Source organism: Aplysia californica, unplaced genomic scaffold, assembly GCF_000002075.1.
Source record: "Aplysia californica isolate F4 #8 unplaced genomic scaffold, AplCal3.0 scaffold00120, whole genome shotgun sequence".
In the NCBI taxonomy this organism is placed as follows: Eukaryota; Metazoa; Mollusca; class Gastropoda; order Aplysiida; family Aplysiidae; genus Aplysia; species Aplysia californica.
This window is the reverse complement of record NW_004797390.1, coordinates 1,292,282-1,306,390: the sequence shown is the minus strand read 5'-3', so window position 1 is coordinate 1,306,390 and position 14,109 is coordinate 1,292,282. Positions and strand designations below refer to the sequence as shown.

The 14,109-nt window shown below is 36.8% G+C and overlaps 1 protein-coding gene across 1 annotated transcript in view; it reads right to left on the bottom strand.

The window, feature by feature from the left end:
- LOC101845160 (rho GTPase-activating protein 17) overlaps window positions 1–14,109 on the bottom strand; it is an 84,121-nt gene that overhangs the window by 21,592 nt on the left and 48,420 nt on the right. The window contains exons 5-15 of the mRNA XM_005096062.3: window positions 12,270–12,346; window positions 11,598–11,718; window positions 9,771–9,839; window positions 8,763–8,844; window positions 7,555–7,682; window positions 6,602–6,649; window positions 5,540–5,603; window positions 4,690–4,774; window positions 3,356–3,430; window positions 2,455–2,571; window positions 1,349–1,428 (exon numbers count right to left, since the gene is read on the bottom strand). Coding sequence (XP_005096119.2) covers window positions 1,349–1,428; window positions 2,455–2,571; window positions 3,356–3,430; window positions 4,690–4,774; window positions 5,540–5,603; window positions 6,602–6,649; window positions 7,555–7,682; window positions 8,763–8,844; window positions 9,771–9,839; window positions 11,598–11,718; window positions 12,270–12,346 — 946 coding nt within the window. The remainder of the gene's footprint in view (window positions 1–1,348; window positions 1,429–2,454; window positions 2,572–3,355; window positions 3,431–4,689; window positions 4,775–5,539; window positions 5,604–6,601; window positions 6,650–7,554; window positions 7,683–8,762; window positions 8,845–9,770; window positions 9,840–11,597; window positions 11,719–12,269; window positions 12,347–14,109) is intronic.

Here is a 14,109-nt window from a genome sequence, read left to right as displayed (position 1 = left end):
AGAGGGGGGGAGGGAGAGGGGGGGAAAGAGAGGGAAAGAGATACAGCAACAGAGAGACAACAGAGTGAGAAAAATACAAATGAAGGAGGCCAAAGAAGAAAAGAGAAGGCATGGGAGGAAGGGGAAGGGGTGGCTTAGTTACAGCTATGTGAAAAGTGAAAAAAAAGTCCTCTTATAAATAATCAAAAACGGATACTTTAAATTATTTTTTAATTCAGAGCATTTTAGAGAAAAATATAACATTTTTAGTTATTTCAACTGCAAAATAACAATTTAGACATGACTAAAACAAAAAATAAAAGTATATTACATATAAAGACAAAGCATTAGAAGCTTCACAGGACAGCCTATTCACTGTTTGCAAACATATAAGAAAGCTGCATTAAGTAAAAAAATGATGTTAGCAATAGTATGTACAATACACTCCTTATTTTCAGGAGGGAGAGGGGGGCCAAGAGGTACGTAAAAAAACATCAATATTTAACCGAAGCAAATAAGATAAGTATTGAGCTTGGAAAGCTGTCCATATTAGAGCCTCAGGGATGACTCACAAAGTAATTTATGTACAAATCAGATGCATAAAGTAAAGAAAATATTTCAAGGTGTATGTTTTGTGTGTTTGAGTTTATATATAATTGTGGGTAATGTCTGTATAAGCCTTATCTCATACAAGCTGTGCAAGCATGTACATGTTTGTATGTGTGTGTGCATGTATGTGAAGGTGTGCATCTGTGATGTTCATGTGAATGAGCATGTTTCTATGCATATGCATAAGATATGTGTGAGTTTGCGAGTGCAGAGTGTGTATCTGCAAGTGTACTCCCACACCCCTAACTGACACCTTTCCAACAATTTTTATACGGTACATCAGACTTTTAGCACGATCTTGCCCAGCTGCTGACAAATGTTTGCCCTCAACAAATGTTAAAATGTGAAGTGTAACATCATCTAAGCAGTGATGGGAACACAGTAATTTGGAAGAAACTTGGACAGCTGCCACGCCCAATGAAAGTGGGAACACAAGTGCATCGAAACTTGGGTCTAGGGTCCCTTGGAGGAGAGAACTCTATTGCAGTCTTTCTTAATTCTTTAACAAAAGCTCATCAAAACATACAAGGCATAAAAAGCTTCACAGGGTACCCTGTTCCCTGTTTGTAAACCCAGCGGAAAGCTGAATCAAATAAACGATGTTAGCAATAATATATACAATAATACGCCCCTCATTTTCGGGAGAGAGGGAGAAAAAGAGGGACGGATAAAACATCGACATTCATTAAACAAAACAGCCAAATCAGTTCCAAGTCACCACGGAGAGAACAGAAAACAAAAAAGCGGACGTTTCACTCACCACCAGGGAAAAACCAATCTGCGTGGGAAACAACAGCCTCCAAAAGTGCGCTCAGGGTCCCCGTCGTCAGCATGTTTGGTCTGAGGAACGACAGAAGGCCACACAACATGAGACATTTGAAGAAATTTTTTGTTTTTGTATCAGTTTTACGGCACTTGCAAGGCAATAAGGTCGTATAAGTGCCGACGGTTAGAGGTGCTACAAGAGAGTAACAAACACATAAAAGGAGGGGAGATAAGGAGGATATATGTTGGTTAGGAAAAAAAGGAGCAAACTGTACCAGAGCACCCGGCTACAACCCACTTTGAAGAATAAATTTACTAGTCATCATTTTTCAATAGATGTAAAATGCGTTGCAAAAATGTCATAACTGAAACTTAACTGGTTAACATTTTTAACATGATGAGGAATGCAGCAATTTAATTACTCTTCCTTTCTCTCTGATTTTTAACATGAGAAATGCATCAACACAATTTCTCTCTCTCTCTTTCTCTCTGTGTGCGTGTGTAGGTGTGTACGTTTGAGTGTGTTAGTAATAAATGAGTCACTGTTTCATCATGGTAAACAGCAGTCGGCTATACTATATCTTTTGTTCTGTCATGACATTCATTATATGCTGCCAATTAATAAGGGACACTGGCCTAAAAATACTAGTTACAGTGAGTACATGGAAGGGGTGAATGATCTGCCCTTTAAGGCATGATCTTCTTGTCTCTTGTGTCTCTTCAGGAGTTGAAAATATGAATTAACTGTCTTGTCATTTCTTTTCTTTTTTTTTCCGCATTAAGAATGGTCCTGCTGACCTCACTTTTCAGATGACTACAATTTTCCGAAACCTGATCCCAGATAATGAAAAACATCTTGTCCCAACTAAACTGTAGATTAACATTTTTGAATGAATAAACCGCCCCCCCCCCCCTCATAACAACCTTGTAAAAAAAAAAGGTTTCCATCTTCATACCAATAGTACCACAAATAACAGGTGTGCTTTATGGGGTACTAGGCCACTAGGACATGAAATGTATACATGCAGTAACAACAAAGAGGAGCCTGTAACTTATAAATGACCAATGAGGTCCAAGGAAAACCTCACAGAGAACACTTACGCGCTGTTTTTCTCGGACCACAACAGGTTTGGACCAATCACAATGGCAATGTTGCTCGGCTTCATCTTGTTAATGTCGCTCTTCTCAGCTAGTTTGGCAAGGAACTTGATCAAATACCTGAGACACACAAAGAGACTTGTAAGCATTGCATGAGACATAGAAAGACAATTATATTAAGTACTTAAAAAACACACACCAAAAAAAAAAACCCAACATATTTGAAAAAGAGACAGATAACAATAGGACAAGGAAAGAGGAGTCCCAACCCCTTAAATGACTTTTTAATGAGAGCCATAACTGATTATAATAATAATAAAGATTATAATATTAATATAATAATAAACAACAATGATAATAATATAATAATAACAATATTGCAGATCATTTTTATAGCGCCTACTCGTGTGTGCACACAGTTACGGGTGCTTTACATAAACCCCCCCCCCCCCCCCAAATACTATCTGTAAAAATTCACATAAAAATTGTTTTAAAAATATTACAGAACTCTGATTATTTAAAAAATCTGTCACCCTAGTAATTGCTTTTATACACCCTCTCAACATAATAATCAGCAAAAAGTATTAGTCAAGTAACACAACAATAAATAAATCACATTCTTCAAAAAGTGGAACAAATGGAAATTTGAAGTTTAAAAATCCATTTCTAGTACTGAGTATAGAATTTCTTTTACGTTACACAGTTTAGGACTTAGCTGGATTATCCATGGGATCATTTGCAAAGAAGAGAGATAATTTTTTAAAGAACGCAACCAGGGGAAAAAGCTCTTTTTTTAATTTTTTAATTGTGACTTTTCTGGTTTTCCAACTGAAGTTTTCATTCATATTACAAGGCAGCTTCTTAATCAATCCATAGAACTACAAGTCAGTATGAACAAACATACCTAAAATTGTTATAGTTGGCTTTGGGCAGTTTGTTTATCACAACCCACAAAGTTTGCAGACGTTGATCCTGGGGCCTAGAGAGAGAGAGATGAAAAAATTCTTGTAGCATAAATGAAAATCAACTTGTATCATCAAACATTAACTGATTCCGTCCATTCGGCCGCTGACAGCGGCTCTGAGTTTTTCCGCTGCGTCCATTCGGCCGCTGTGAGCGGCTCAACGAAATCCGAAACAAAGGTGCACTTTTTAACATAGTTCCTACTTTTTAAGTTGTCGAAAGGAAGTAGAACTTGTAAACAAACCTGACCTCAATCTCTGAGTGCCAATATCGATCGAAACTCCGCGAAGTTCTTGCAAAAATCGTTGTTTTGTTGTTGCGATGTAGGCTAGATCTAAGGGTAAACAACACGGAGCCTGGTATAATAAAAAGGCTCTTCAAAGAAAGATATTCACCTAAATTTGTGAAATTCTTGCATAAATGTGTGCTAGGGTGATATCGCTACAATGTTGTGTTGATTCCTATGGATTATAAGGACTTGTAGAGCTGAGAAAATGCGGTAAGTCGAAATTTTCGAAGAGCTGTTGCGCAATTTTTTTTCTCATTAGTTTTTGTCAGAAGGAAAATGTAATACAAACAGATTATAGGTCATTGTTATTGATATAAACAGATTTTTCTATTTATTCCCATCAGTTTGGTATATGACAATACTTATTAGAGGGACTTAGAGCTTCACAGTAATGCATTAAATAGATGCACCCCAGGTCTAAAACTGAGCAGGGAAAAATAACTCTGTCCAGAGCCTGAAAAAATCATGGACGGAATCAGTTAAAATGCATTCACCAGGAACCCATATTGAACATAATTTTCCACCACATTAAAAGATGACTAATTACTCAACTAACTCCCAATTGCTTTAAAAAAATATATATTGTGGCTTTCTTTGAAGGGAATGCTTTCGCGTTGTTTAAGTTACTGATAATCGGATATATCGACAGTTTCTGTTTGAGACACAATTTACACATGACCATTTCAGTCATGAAACCTACTTTCATTATAGCTACACAAACCAAGCTTTTCCCACACAACTTGTAAAATGTGCAAGCCTTATCTTTCGTTGAAAATCATTAGCTCTACCATATGTGATGTTAAGTTACAACTGGTGTATATTCAACTGATCTCTGTTAGTATTGATTCAGTATAAATGTAAGCAGGCATCATCAACCATTTTGATCAGTATTTACCCACAAATTAACCCCTCATCCCCCCACCATAGAATTTTTTTTTTTTAATTAAAAAATCAAAGCAATCAGAAAATACTGGAAGGAACCTTACAAGCCAACAGCCTGCATGAATTCATCATATAATGCGTAGGTGAGCAAAGGTTCCGGCAACTCTCGCAGATACTGCTTCAAGGCACCTGGGGAGAACAGAGACTCAGATTTGTTGTATTTTTCTAAGTTAGAGTGTTATGCCACTTGCGACACAATTAGGTAATATAAATGTCATAGATTAGAGGTGTTATAAGTGAGTAACAAACACAAAAGAGGAAGGAGAGATAAGGATGATATAGATGTCTGATAGGATAGACGAAGTAAATCACACAGGAGCACCTACCAACCACCCACAGAAGCTCGGATGAGAGACTCAATGATATCAACGTTTCAACCTGAGACAGAAATAATTTATATATCCAGAATAGTCTGCTGATAAAGAGAGAAATATTGTTGTGCACAATGGGAGCTACCCTAAAACAGAGCAAGATTTTAAAAAAATTTAACAGAGACTCTCTCTCTCTCCAAGACGTACAGAAACACTTCTCCCCCCCCCCCCCCCCCGACAAACACACACAGATAAGTGGAGGGGCATGAAAAGACCAGACAATAAGAGAGTCCCAAAAACGATGCATCTCAACAGAAGATTCACTTCATTTGTTATGAAACCAAATCTTATATTGATTACAAGTATATTTCATTCACTACTCTCAAGAAAGTGTATCTTTTTTCAAGCCAACCATATACCATCCTTTATCTGCTTTTGGAAATCATTTTTTTCACCAAAAGTTCAACTCCACTGACCAAATGAAAAGAACTATGAACTATAGTCCAGAAAGTACAGGTCATGGTTATAAACTAGTAAGGTATGTCTGAAAACTAAAGTGGCAAAATTTCCATCACACACTCACCAGCAACTGTGTGGGGATCATTGCCAAATTCAGCCATGTCCACAGCATTTGCATCAAAGCTGGCCTGAAAGGAAAGAAAATATATCGTCAGCGTCATTCAACAATTCAACAATCACCTCAATCAATTTTATGGCCGGGTGGGGGGGGGGGGGGGGGGGGGGGGGTGTCCCCAGGTAAAGCTGCTATTTGAATAAAGATATCAAGGACCATCTCACACCATGGATAATGAAATTGAAGAAATCAGCACTTTTTCCACCTGTTGATTAGTTTATATCAATTTTTCTTTTTACGGCTCAACACTTTTTATGTCCATTAAAAAATGTTTGGGTGCGGATTTTACTGAAAAAGGTTGTTCAAAGGCACAAAAATGTACATGCAGTTTCCAAGCACCTTTTTATTCTTCTCTTTTTTAATTTAATCAAAGTGCAATTTTTCCCCCATGGGTTTTTTTAAAACTGAGAATCTAGAAACAATCCATAGATAATTTAACAGTTGGACCTCAAATTTGAACAGGAGACCCAAAGAATCAACTCAGGAACAAGCCACAGGGTTATTCAAAATTTCTAGCAGCATTTTAGAGCCTGCCATGAGAGAAATGGTCAACATCTTGAACATATAATCTAATTAGCCACCATCTTCCCAAATTTTTGTTGTTGACAATATCAGTTTTAATAAATTTGTTTTTTAGAGCACAAATACGCGTTACGGTCAATTTTTTAGAAATTGTAAAGCTTTCCAATACGGTTGATTTTTAAGAAAGTTTACAGTTTTCCATTTTATCCCATTTTGGTTGAAATGTTAAAAACTTGATATTTCTCAAACACGTAAGACCATTTTCTTCATATTGTCCAACTTAGCAAGCCCTTCGTTAAACTTTATCTTTCTGAAGTTTTGTGCCAAGGTGGCCAACTTATAGCCTTTAATATGGGTTATCTTTTCTTTCAGAAACCCAACATTTGACCTCGTTAGCATACCAACCTTATGCAAATTGTCATTACTTTCACAATTACTTAAAAAATTTGAACCATGGTCTGAAACAGAACAATACAAGCCTATACTCACCTTTAACTTCTTCAGCTTGATGGCTGCACCAGCTATTCTGAACAATCCCTGAAACAGAGAAAAGAAACAAGTCATCACCACTGAGAGTTCATTTCTTGTATGAAATAAAATCAAAACAATCGCCCACATCAACAAGTCTGAATAATATTCTCCATCTCAACAAGTGTCTCTTCAGAACTTTGTGTATGACTGTGAAATTGACATACTACTGGACTCATAAAAGCCTACAGAGTATCAAGCAATATACAGATAGAACAAAAAAATTAATTCCACTTCAGGCTCAAAACTTCGCCATCTTTCTCATATTAAAAAAGTAGCAATAATGTATTGAGAAAAAGTATTTATCCAAACTCATGATAGATTATATTCTGCGGACTCTTTCGCAATGTAAAGAACCTCACATATCGATGGGAAAGTTATGACGTCGTCATACGCCATTTTGAGAAGGTTTTTTTAAAGTTTATTTTAGTAAGTATTTTACGACACTTGCATTACAATTAGGTCATAAAAGCGCAGAAGATTAGAGGTGTTACAAGAGAGTAAATAACACAAAAAATGGAGGGGAGATAAAGATGACTGATGTTTGATGGGAAAGAAGAAGAAAACCACATCAGAGCATCCGCCAACCACCCACATTTTGAAAAGTGACATAGGACAGTCTTACACTGAGCAGTCAGTAATAATAATAATAATAATAATATTGATTTTTTAAAAATAATTATAACAACAATAACAATAATAAAAATAATCATGATAATAACAATAATCATAAATAGCATTTGCTTAGTGCGTTTCCCTGCACGACAGCAAGCTCTATGTGCTTAACACTATATTACATACCCATACATGCCCAACTTTGTTTACTGATGTTCTGGTAAATCCACCAAAAATTTCCCTCATGGATCAATAAAGTAAATCTCATCTCATCTCATCTTATCTTATACCAGGCTTACCTCCTCCTCCATCCCTATCTCCAGCAGGGTGAGCACACAGGCCTCTAACACAACGGCTATATCACGACACATGACACGGAGATGCTCCTCCAGGGGCATTCCATAACACGGTTTGGCAGGAGAATTTTCTGAAACAGGACAACAAAAACCCGTGGTCATGTGTTTGTTTCATTAAAGAGAAGCCTATCACCACAATGATGGTGATTTGGTCGCTTTTAAGCACAAGCGGGCTATCCCGAAAAATGCTGTTTTGAGAAAATCAAACGTTAAGTTTTTGGATCCTTATTCGGTTTCTTTAAAAGACAACGAGAGCTTTCTGTATAACCAAACAAATATACACACCAATGAAATCAAACTTCTCCTTTAGGTATAGCAATGCAAACTATTGGTGTAGGTCAAGATTTCTGGAAAACTCCGAAATCAGGGTTAGCCCGCTTGTCCTTAAAAGGCGACTATATAGTGCAGGGAAAAGTAAGGCAAGACAAACAGAAAACAAAGGGAAACAAAAGAAGTAAGTCCTACCAAGTGGTGCTCTCCAAACATTCCCAAATAAGGGGAGGGAAAAACTATCTAGATTCATCTGAGTAAAATTATTGGATCGGGAAATGAACAAATAGCTAGAATTCAGAGAAGATACAGCAGCGCATTTTAATAGTGAGATTATCTAAAACACTCGACCTTCAAATAAGCCTCCACCTCAACAGAGCGGCGGGAAGAGAGCCAAGGTATCTTCTCAAATACCCTTTAGTTCAAGATCAAAATCCTGCATAACATGTACCACCAGGGGCAGAAATGCTTACACAGCAATTCAATGTGATATCAGCTGAGATGATATTCAAGAGCCTCTTAAAACATAAGGTGTCTTCAAGTGTTGGGAGCTACTGCTGATTCAGGATCGACCCTGAAACAGCTTTGCTTGGGTCAATATTTTTCACTATGTCCCAAAGGAAAAATTGTGGAAACAAAACCAATGCCAGAAATTAGAGAAGAAGTGTTAACCAAAGTCATCACTTTTATGAATGAACATAGGTACATTTACATCTAGAACAAATCTAAAACAATATGAGCTCTTCACTGTACGGCCATTTCATAAACAATTTACTTTAAATGGAAGTTGAGGATAGTAAACTAAACAATAAAACAAAAAAGTTTGACATACATCAAATACAAATCAGATATAATATATCTAGGTCTTTTTTTTTACTCACGTATTGCAACACGCATCTGAGGTATACAATCCTCAATGATTTCTAAAGCTTTCTTGTGGTAAGCTGCCTGAGCCTCCAGAAACTGTAAAACAAAAAATGTTAAAAAATAAACAACAGAATTATATTACCAAATAAAAATCATCAAAGCAAAGGAAGTGGCACTATAACTGCTACGTGGTCCTAATTGGTTCAGCATTAACTCTCAAAGGTTGTCGACAGTACGTTTTTTAACATGCAACGCAATTTATTTATATATAAACAATATACACAGTCTTACTCGTAATCCATAACAAATTGACTTGCTTCTTTTAGATCGTCGTATTCTACATCCTCAAAAGACTAAAATATATAATAATGACCAGAGTCCATTTAAGTTATCAGAAAGGGATTATATCAACTTGAACAAAGTGGCTCTTCTTAGAATTTCAACTACCAGGGTATCTGCTACATATGTGACGCATACTTATCCGATACAACACCCACTCAACCCCACTTACCAAGGCCCTACTAGTGTCAGAAAGGTACAAGATTTTTAAAAATGCTACATCATCCATGGGCTACATTTGTAGGAACGCAGTCCAGTTTTAATAAAAGTAAAAGTTTATCAGAACTTGAAACATAAACAGGTAATACATGAGCCGGAGAATCGAGGTATTACCAGAGAGTAATTTACAAAGAAAAATAAAACAAAAATTAGGATGATAGATTATAATTTTGATAGGCAAGAAGGAGCAAACCACACCAGAGCACCCGCCAACCACTCACAATTCAAAATTAAATAATGTATTTTGGTTTGACAAAAAAAAAAAAGCACCTTATGAGAAAGTCCTCTGGCTACATTAGTAACAGAAGCACAGCAAGTTGAAAAATTAGACAGGAGAAAAATTGCGGCACATAAAGGACTTAAATTTCCACAATGACATCGCACAAATGCTCAAACAAACATGTGTGGTTTACTTCAGACACCAAAAACCCTAATCTAAAAAAATAAAAATACTAAGTACTTACAGCAAGCAGCTTACAACTGTGCTCACTTTCTTTAGCAGCAAAATTGCACAATTCTATTGACAAGCTATCCTGCAATAGAAATAGAATATGTATAGAATAAAAGTGGAGAAAGGGGGGGGGGGAAGAAAAAAAGGAGCATGATGACTTGACAACAGACATTTAGTTCAGATAAGATAAGACAAGACACATCTTTATTGTCTAGATCTTTTCACATTGATTTGGTCTCTCTCTCTCTCTCTCTCTCTCTCTCTCTCTCTCTCTCTCTCTCTCTCTCTCTCTCTCTCTCTCTCTCTCTCTCTCTCTCTCTCTCTCTCACACACACACACACACACATGCACACACAAACACACATGAGCACACCCATATACACACACACTCTTCCTTCACACATCCTCTCTTCCGCACACATCTGTGCATATAAACGTAATTATACAATAGTATGTTTGCACTCACAAACAGGCTCACAGTCACATGCATAATAAAAATGTACAACAATTATAAACATTAATATTGTTAATGTGGATGCGCACTCAGTATTCTGATTCTAACCTAATGGCATTCTGATGCATACTTGAAAGATCATAGGAATACTTATAGCAAGATGATTAAGATTGTAGAAGTTTAATGGGTGTTTCAAGGAATGAGCAAGAGCATCAGGCAGAGAGTACGGAAGTAGGACCTACCAGTGATATGCTCCGACTATCAGTTACTTCTCAGGAAGTACCAGAACATTATACTTAGTTTTAGTAAAAGTTTTACGTCACTTGCAACACAATAAGGTAGTATAAGTGCCGAAGAATAGATGTGATACAAGAGAGTAACATACACAAAAAAGAAGGAGGAGAGATAAGGACGATGGATGTTTGATAGGAAAGAACGAACAAACCGCACCAGAGCACTCGCCAACCACCCAGGAACATTATACTACTTTTGTCAATACACACAACAAAAACACAATCAAGTGTAGCAGTTAAGTTACATTTAGCTGACATTTCATGTGCATTAACTTCCATTAACTAAATGGTAGCATTTCGCACAGATACCATTTTCCAGCTGGAATGTGATATCCCTATCAAATCTACTTAGACAATTTACCAGGTGGGCTTCTTCAACTATATATTATGTCAGATCCAACCAATGCTGAGAGGAATACAGCATCTCAGCAGAGAGACCAAAGACCTCAAAAGAATCTACTTCTCCAAGCACCTTTGTGTGCAATGGCAAAAAAAAAGCTAATTGTTACACCACAGATACAAATAATATACGCTCTTGTGGATACTTGACCACTTTTCTTTACATTGAAAACCTTCCTAGCAACCCGGCTGGTGGGGGGAGGTTAGTCGAGAGTTTGCACGGGACACGCAGGTCTTTGCAAGGGAAGCTCACGTGAGCTTATACACAATCAGTCACTCACAGTCAGTCACGAGAAAGAGAAGCCCGAGTAAGCATCGAGCCGAAAAGCAGACACTAATATTCTCGCACGACGGAGGGACAGAGCTAATGTCAACTCGCAATACGGAAAATCAACTACTCTTGTTTCAAACAAAATAAAAGTTATTTTGTGCAGTTGAAAAGGGAGGAGTTCGTCTTTATTACATCAAGATATTCGTCTGAATATTTGTTTGTTCAGTGTTCCGTAACATAACCAAAAAGTGAGAAAAATAGCAGTTCATATTAAGGTACCAGACATACGAGAAAAACAAAAACCCCACAGATGCTTAAGGATACATCTTTCATATTTTCCTCTGTAAACTGATTTTTTTGAGACACATGGGATTGCAAATGTGGATTTATTGTTTCTTTTAATGGCACATAAACACTCTTTACCCTTATGTGTTCCACTTTTTGAGATGCTTCCTCCATTTCCTCCTTGATCACATCTGCTTTGGCCGCCGCATTAGCCATGTTAGCACCAGGAGCGCTGGACTGGCGAACTGCCTGATTGAACCTGCAGGATGCACACTACATTGTACTCATCATCATTGCATACAGAGAATAAAAAAGGTTGAGACTTGGTAAGATTTCCAAAATATTTTATAATACGTTCAACATTTCGCCCATTATGGGCTTCATCTGGAACATAAAAAAAAAAAATATTAAAGAGATAATAAAATAATATTAAAATAACATTAATATTACTTATCATCACCATCATCATTATCATCATCCTCATCAGCTTGTGCCAGATCGAAAAGTAGACATAGTCAGTCATGGTTTGACACTCATTTCTCTTCTCTGATGTAAACCCCCCCCCCCCCCCCCCCAAAAAAAAAAACCCAAACAAACTACATATCTTAGCAAAACGGGCCACATGGGAATTCCGTGTAAAGTACCTTTCCCCAGGACCCAACCTTGAAACGAGCTGAGGCTCAAACCCCCAAACCCACAACCTCAAAACTACGAGTCCGGTAGCCTAACCACTACGCTACCGATACCACTGCAAAAACATATAGGAAAGGAGCTGAAAAAAAAAAAAAAAAAAAAGAAAGGCCTTCCTACCTGTTCTTAGCAGAATCCATATCCAACGTTGATTTGTTCAATGCTTTTCTGAATTTAATTATGCTGGGTATTTCAACCTGGAAAAGATAGTGCAACAAGGCAAATCATCAAAAAGCACAAATGTCACAAATAAGAAAAAAAGAAAAGTAAGACCCCTTTCAGGAATCTCAGAGCATTCCTAAATGAGAAACACAAATTTCACATTTTCTATTAAACTTTCATTATGAATGTTTTAGTAAGTGCTTTACTGCACTTGCAACACAATGAGGTCGTATAAAAGCTGAATACTATAGTGCTGTCAAAAATTGGAGGAACAATTTATTGTCAAATATTTCCTAAACTATCGAAAATAGACTCTCTAAATTGTGCACTGTAACTTATATCAATTTGTCACATCAATATTTTTGTAAACACCTGTTAGCTGTATTCTAGAAAATTCCTTCATAAATACGTACAAAAAATCCAAAAGGTTATTTCTACAGAATTTAAAAGGTTTACAGCTGGGGCAATATCGCTTTTAAAAGCAAGTCTGTAATTTGTTTTCTTATCGTGACACTATCTTTATTGAAAGCGTGTTTTGAGGACCTTTAGTGAAAAAAAAGTGTTCCCTATAAAATCAATTTCTTGTAACAAGTTTTGCAATCAAAAATGTTATTGGTGAGCTGTGACCATAGGCCATATGTCTAAATGCAAAACGTGGACTGCATTAGTTCACCCACTAAATAGATATTTGAGGATAAGTTGCGCCAAGAATTTCTGACTGCACTATAGAGGTGTCACAAAGAGAAACATACACAAAAGAGGAGTAGAGACAAGGATGATATATGTCTGATAGGAAAGAAAGAGCAAATCATACCAGAACACCTGCCAACCACCCACCATGTAGCTTAACAGTCAGGCACAGTGAAACGTTCACATGTTGCTTACTAAGATATAGATGTGCTTAAATAAGAACTGTGTCATTCCAAACACATCAGACTGGTTTGTATTTCATCTATGTGCCATTAATAAACTGAAAAAACCCCCAACCCACACTGACATTTTTACGAGATTTATCTAATCTGGTAAAACTGGTGCTGATCACAGAAACATTCAACATTTTAATTTTTATACTCCAGACTAGTTGAGGTGGGGGATTAGAACAGCTCAAGATTTACTGGGGGGGGGGGGGGGGTTCAATCCATTATCTGTACCTACAAATTACTATTAAAAACCATTGAAAATGACGCATTGAGAGAGCATGTTTTTCTGTATCCAAACCAAATCTATGCTACATGCGATATTGAGACTTATAGGAACCAGAGATGTCATCACGTAAATTCCAGATGATATATCATATTTGTAAAAACATAATGATATTTAGATGACCTAGACGTCATTCATATCATCCTACACCTGGTAAACAAATGGCCACCTAAAAGTATTGTTATTCACGACAAAATACAAAACATAATTTCAACAAACACATATTTGTATCAATCTGATTTTGGCTGAAGCTTTTTGTCTTTAATTCAAATGAGACAGAATAATACCTCTTTTGACTTGATTATCTAGCTCTCCTTGAAATAGGTAACTTCATGTTGTCTCAGTTTTTTCAGTCCATTTATTTGTTTTGGCTAGGTTTGTTGTTTTGTTTTTTTTACAAAAAGGACACACAATTTGTGGTGTGTTGCCATGGCAATCTGTCTGATTCAAAAACGTTGTCATTGACACTCCTTCTGCAAGGCTCAAATAAATAATACAAGGGGTGTAGAGACAAAATGGGTTAAAATCCCATCCTAAAAACTGCCATAGCGTCACACCACTCATGCTATATCTACTAAATTACTGGGGGGGGGGG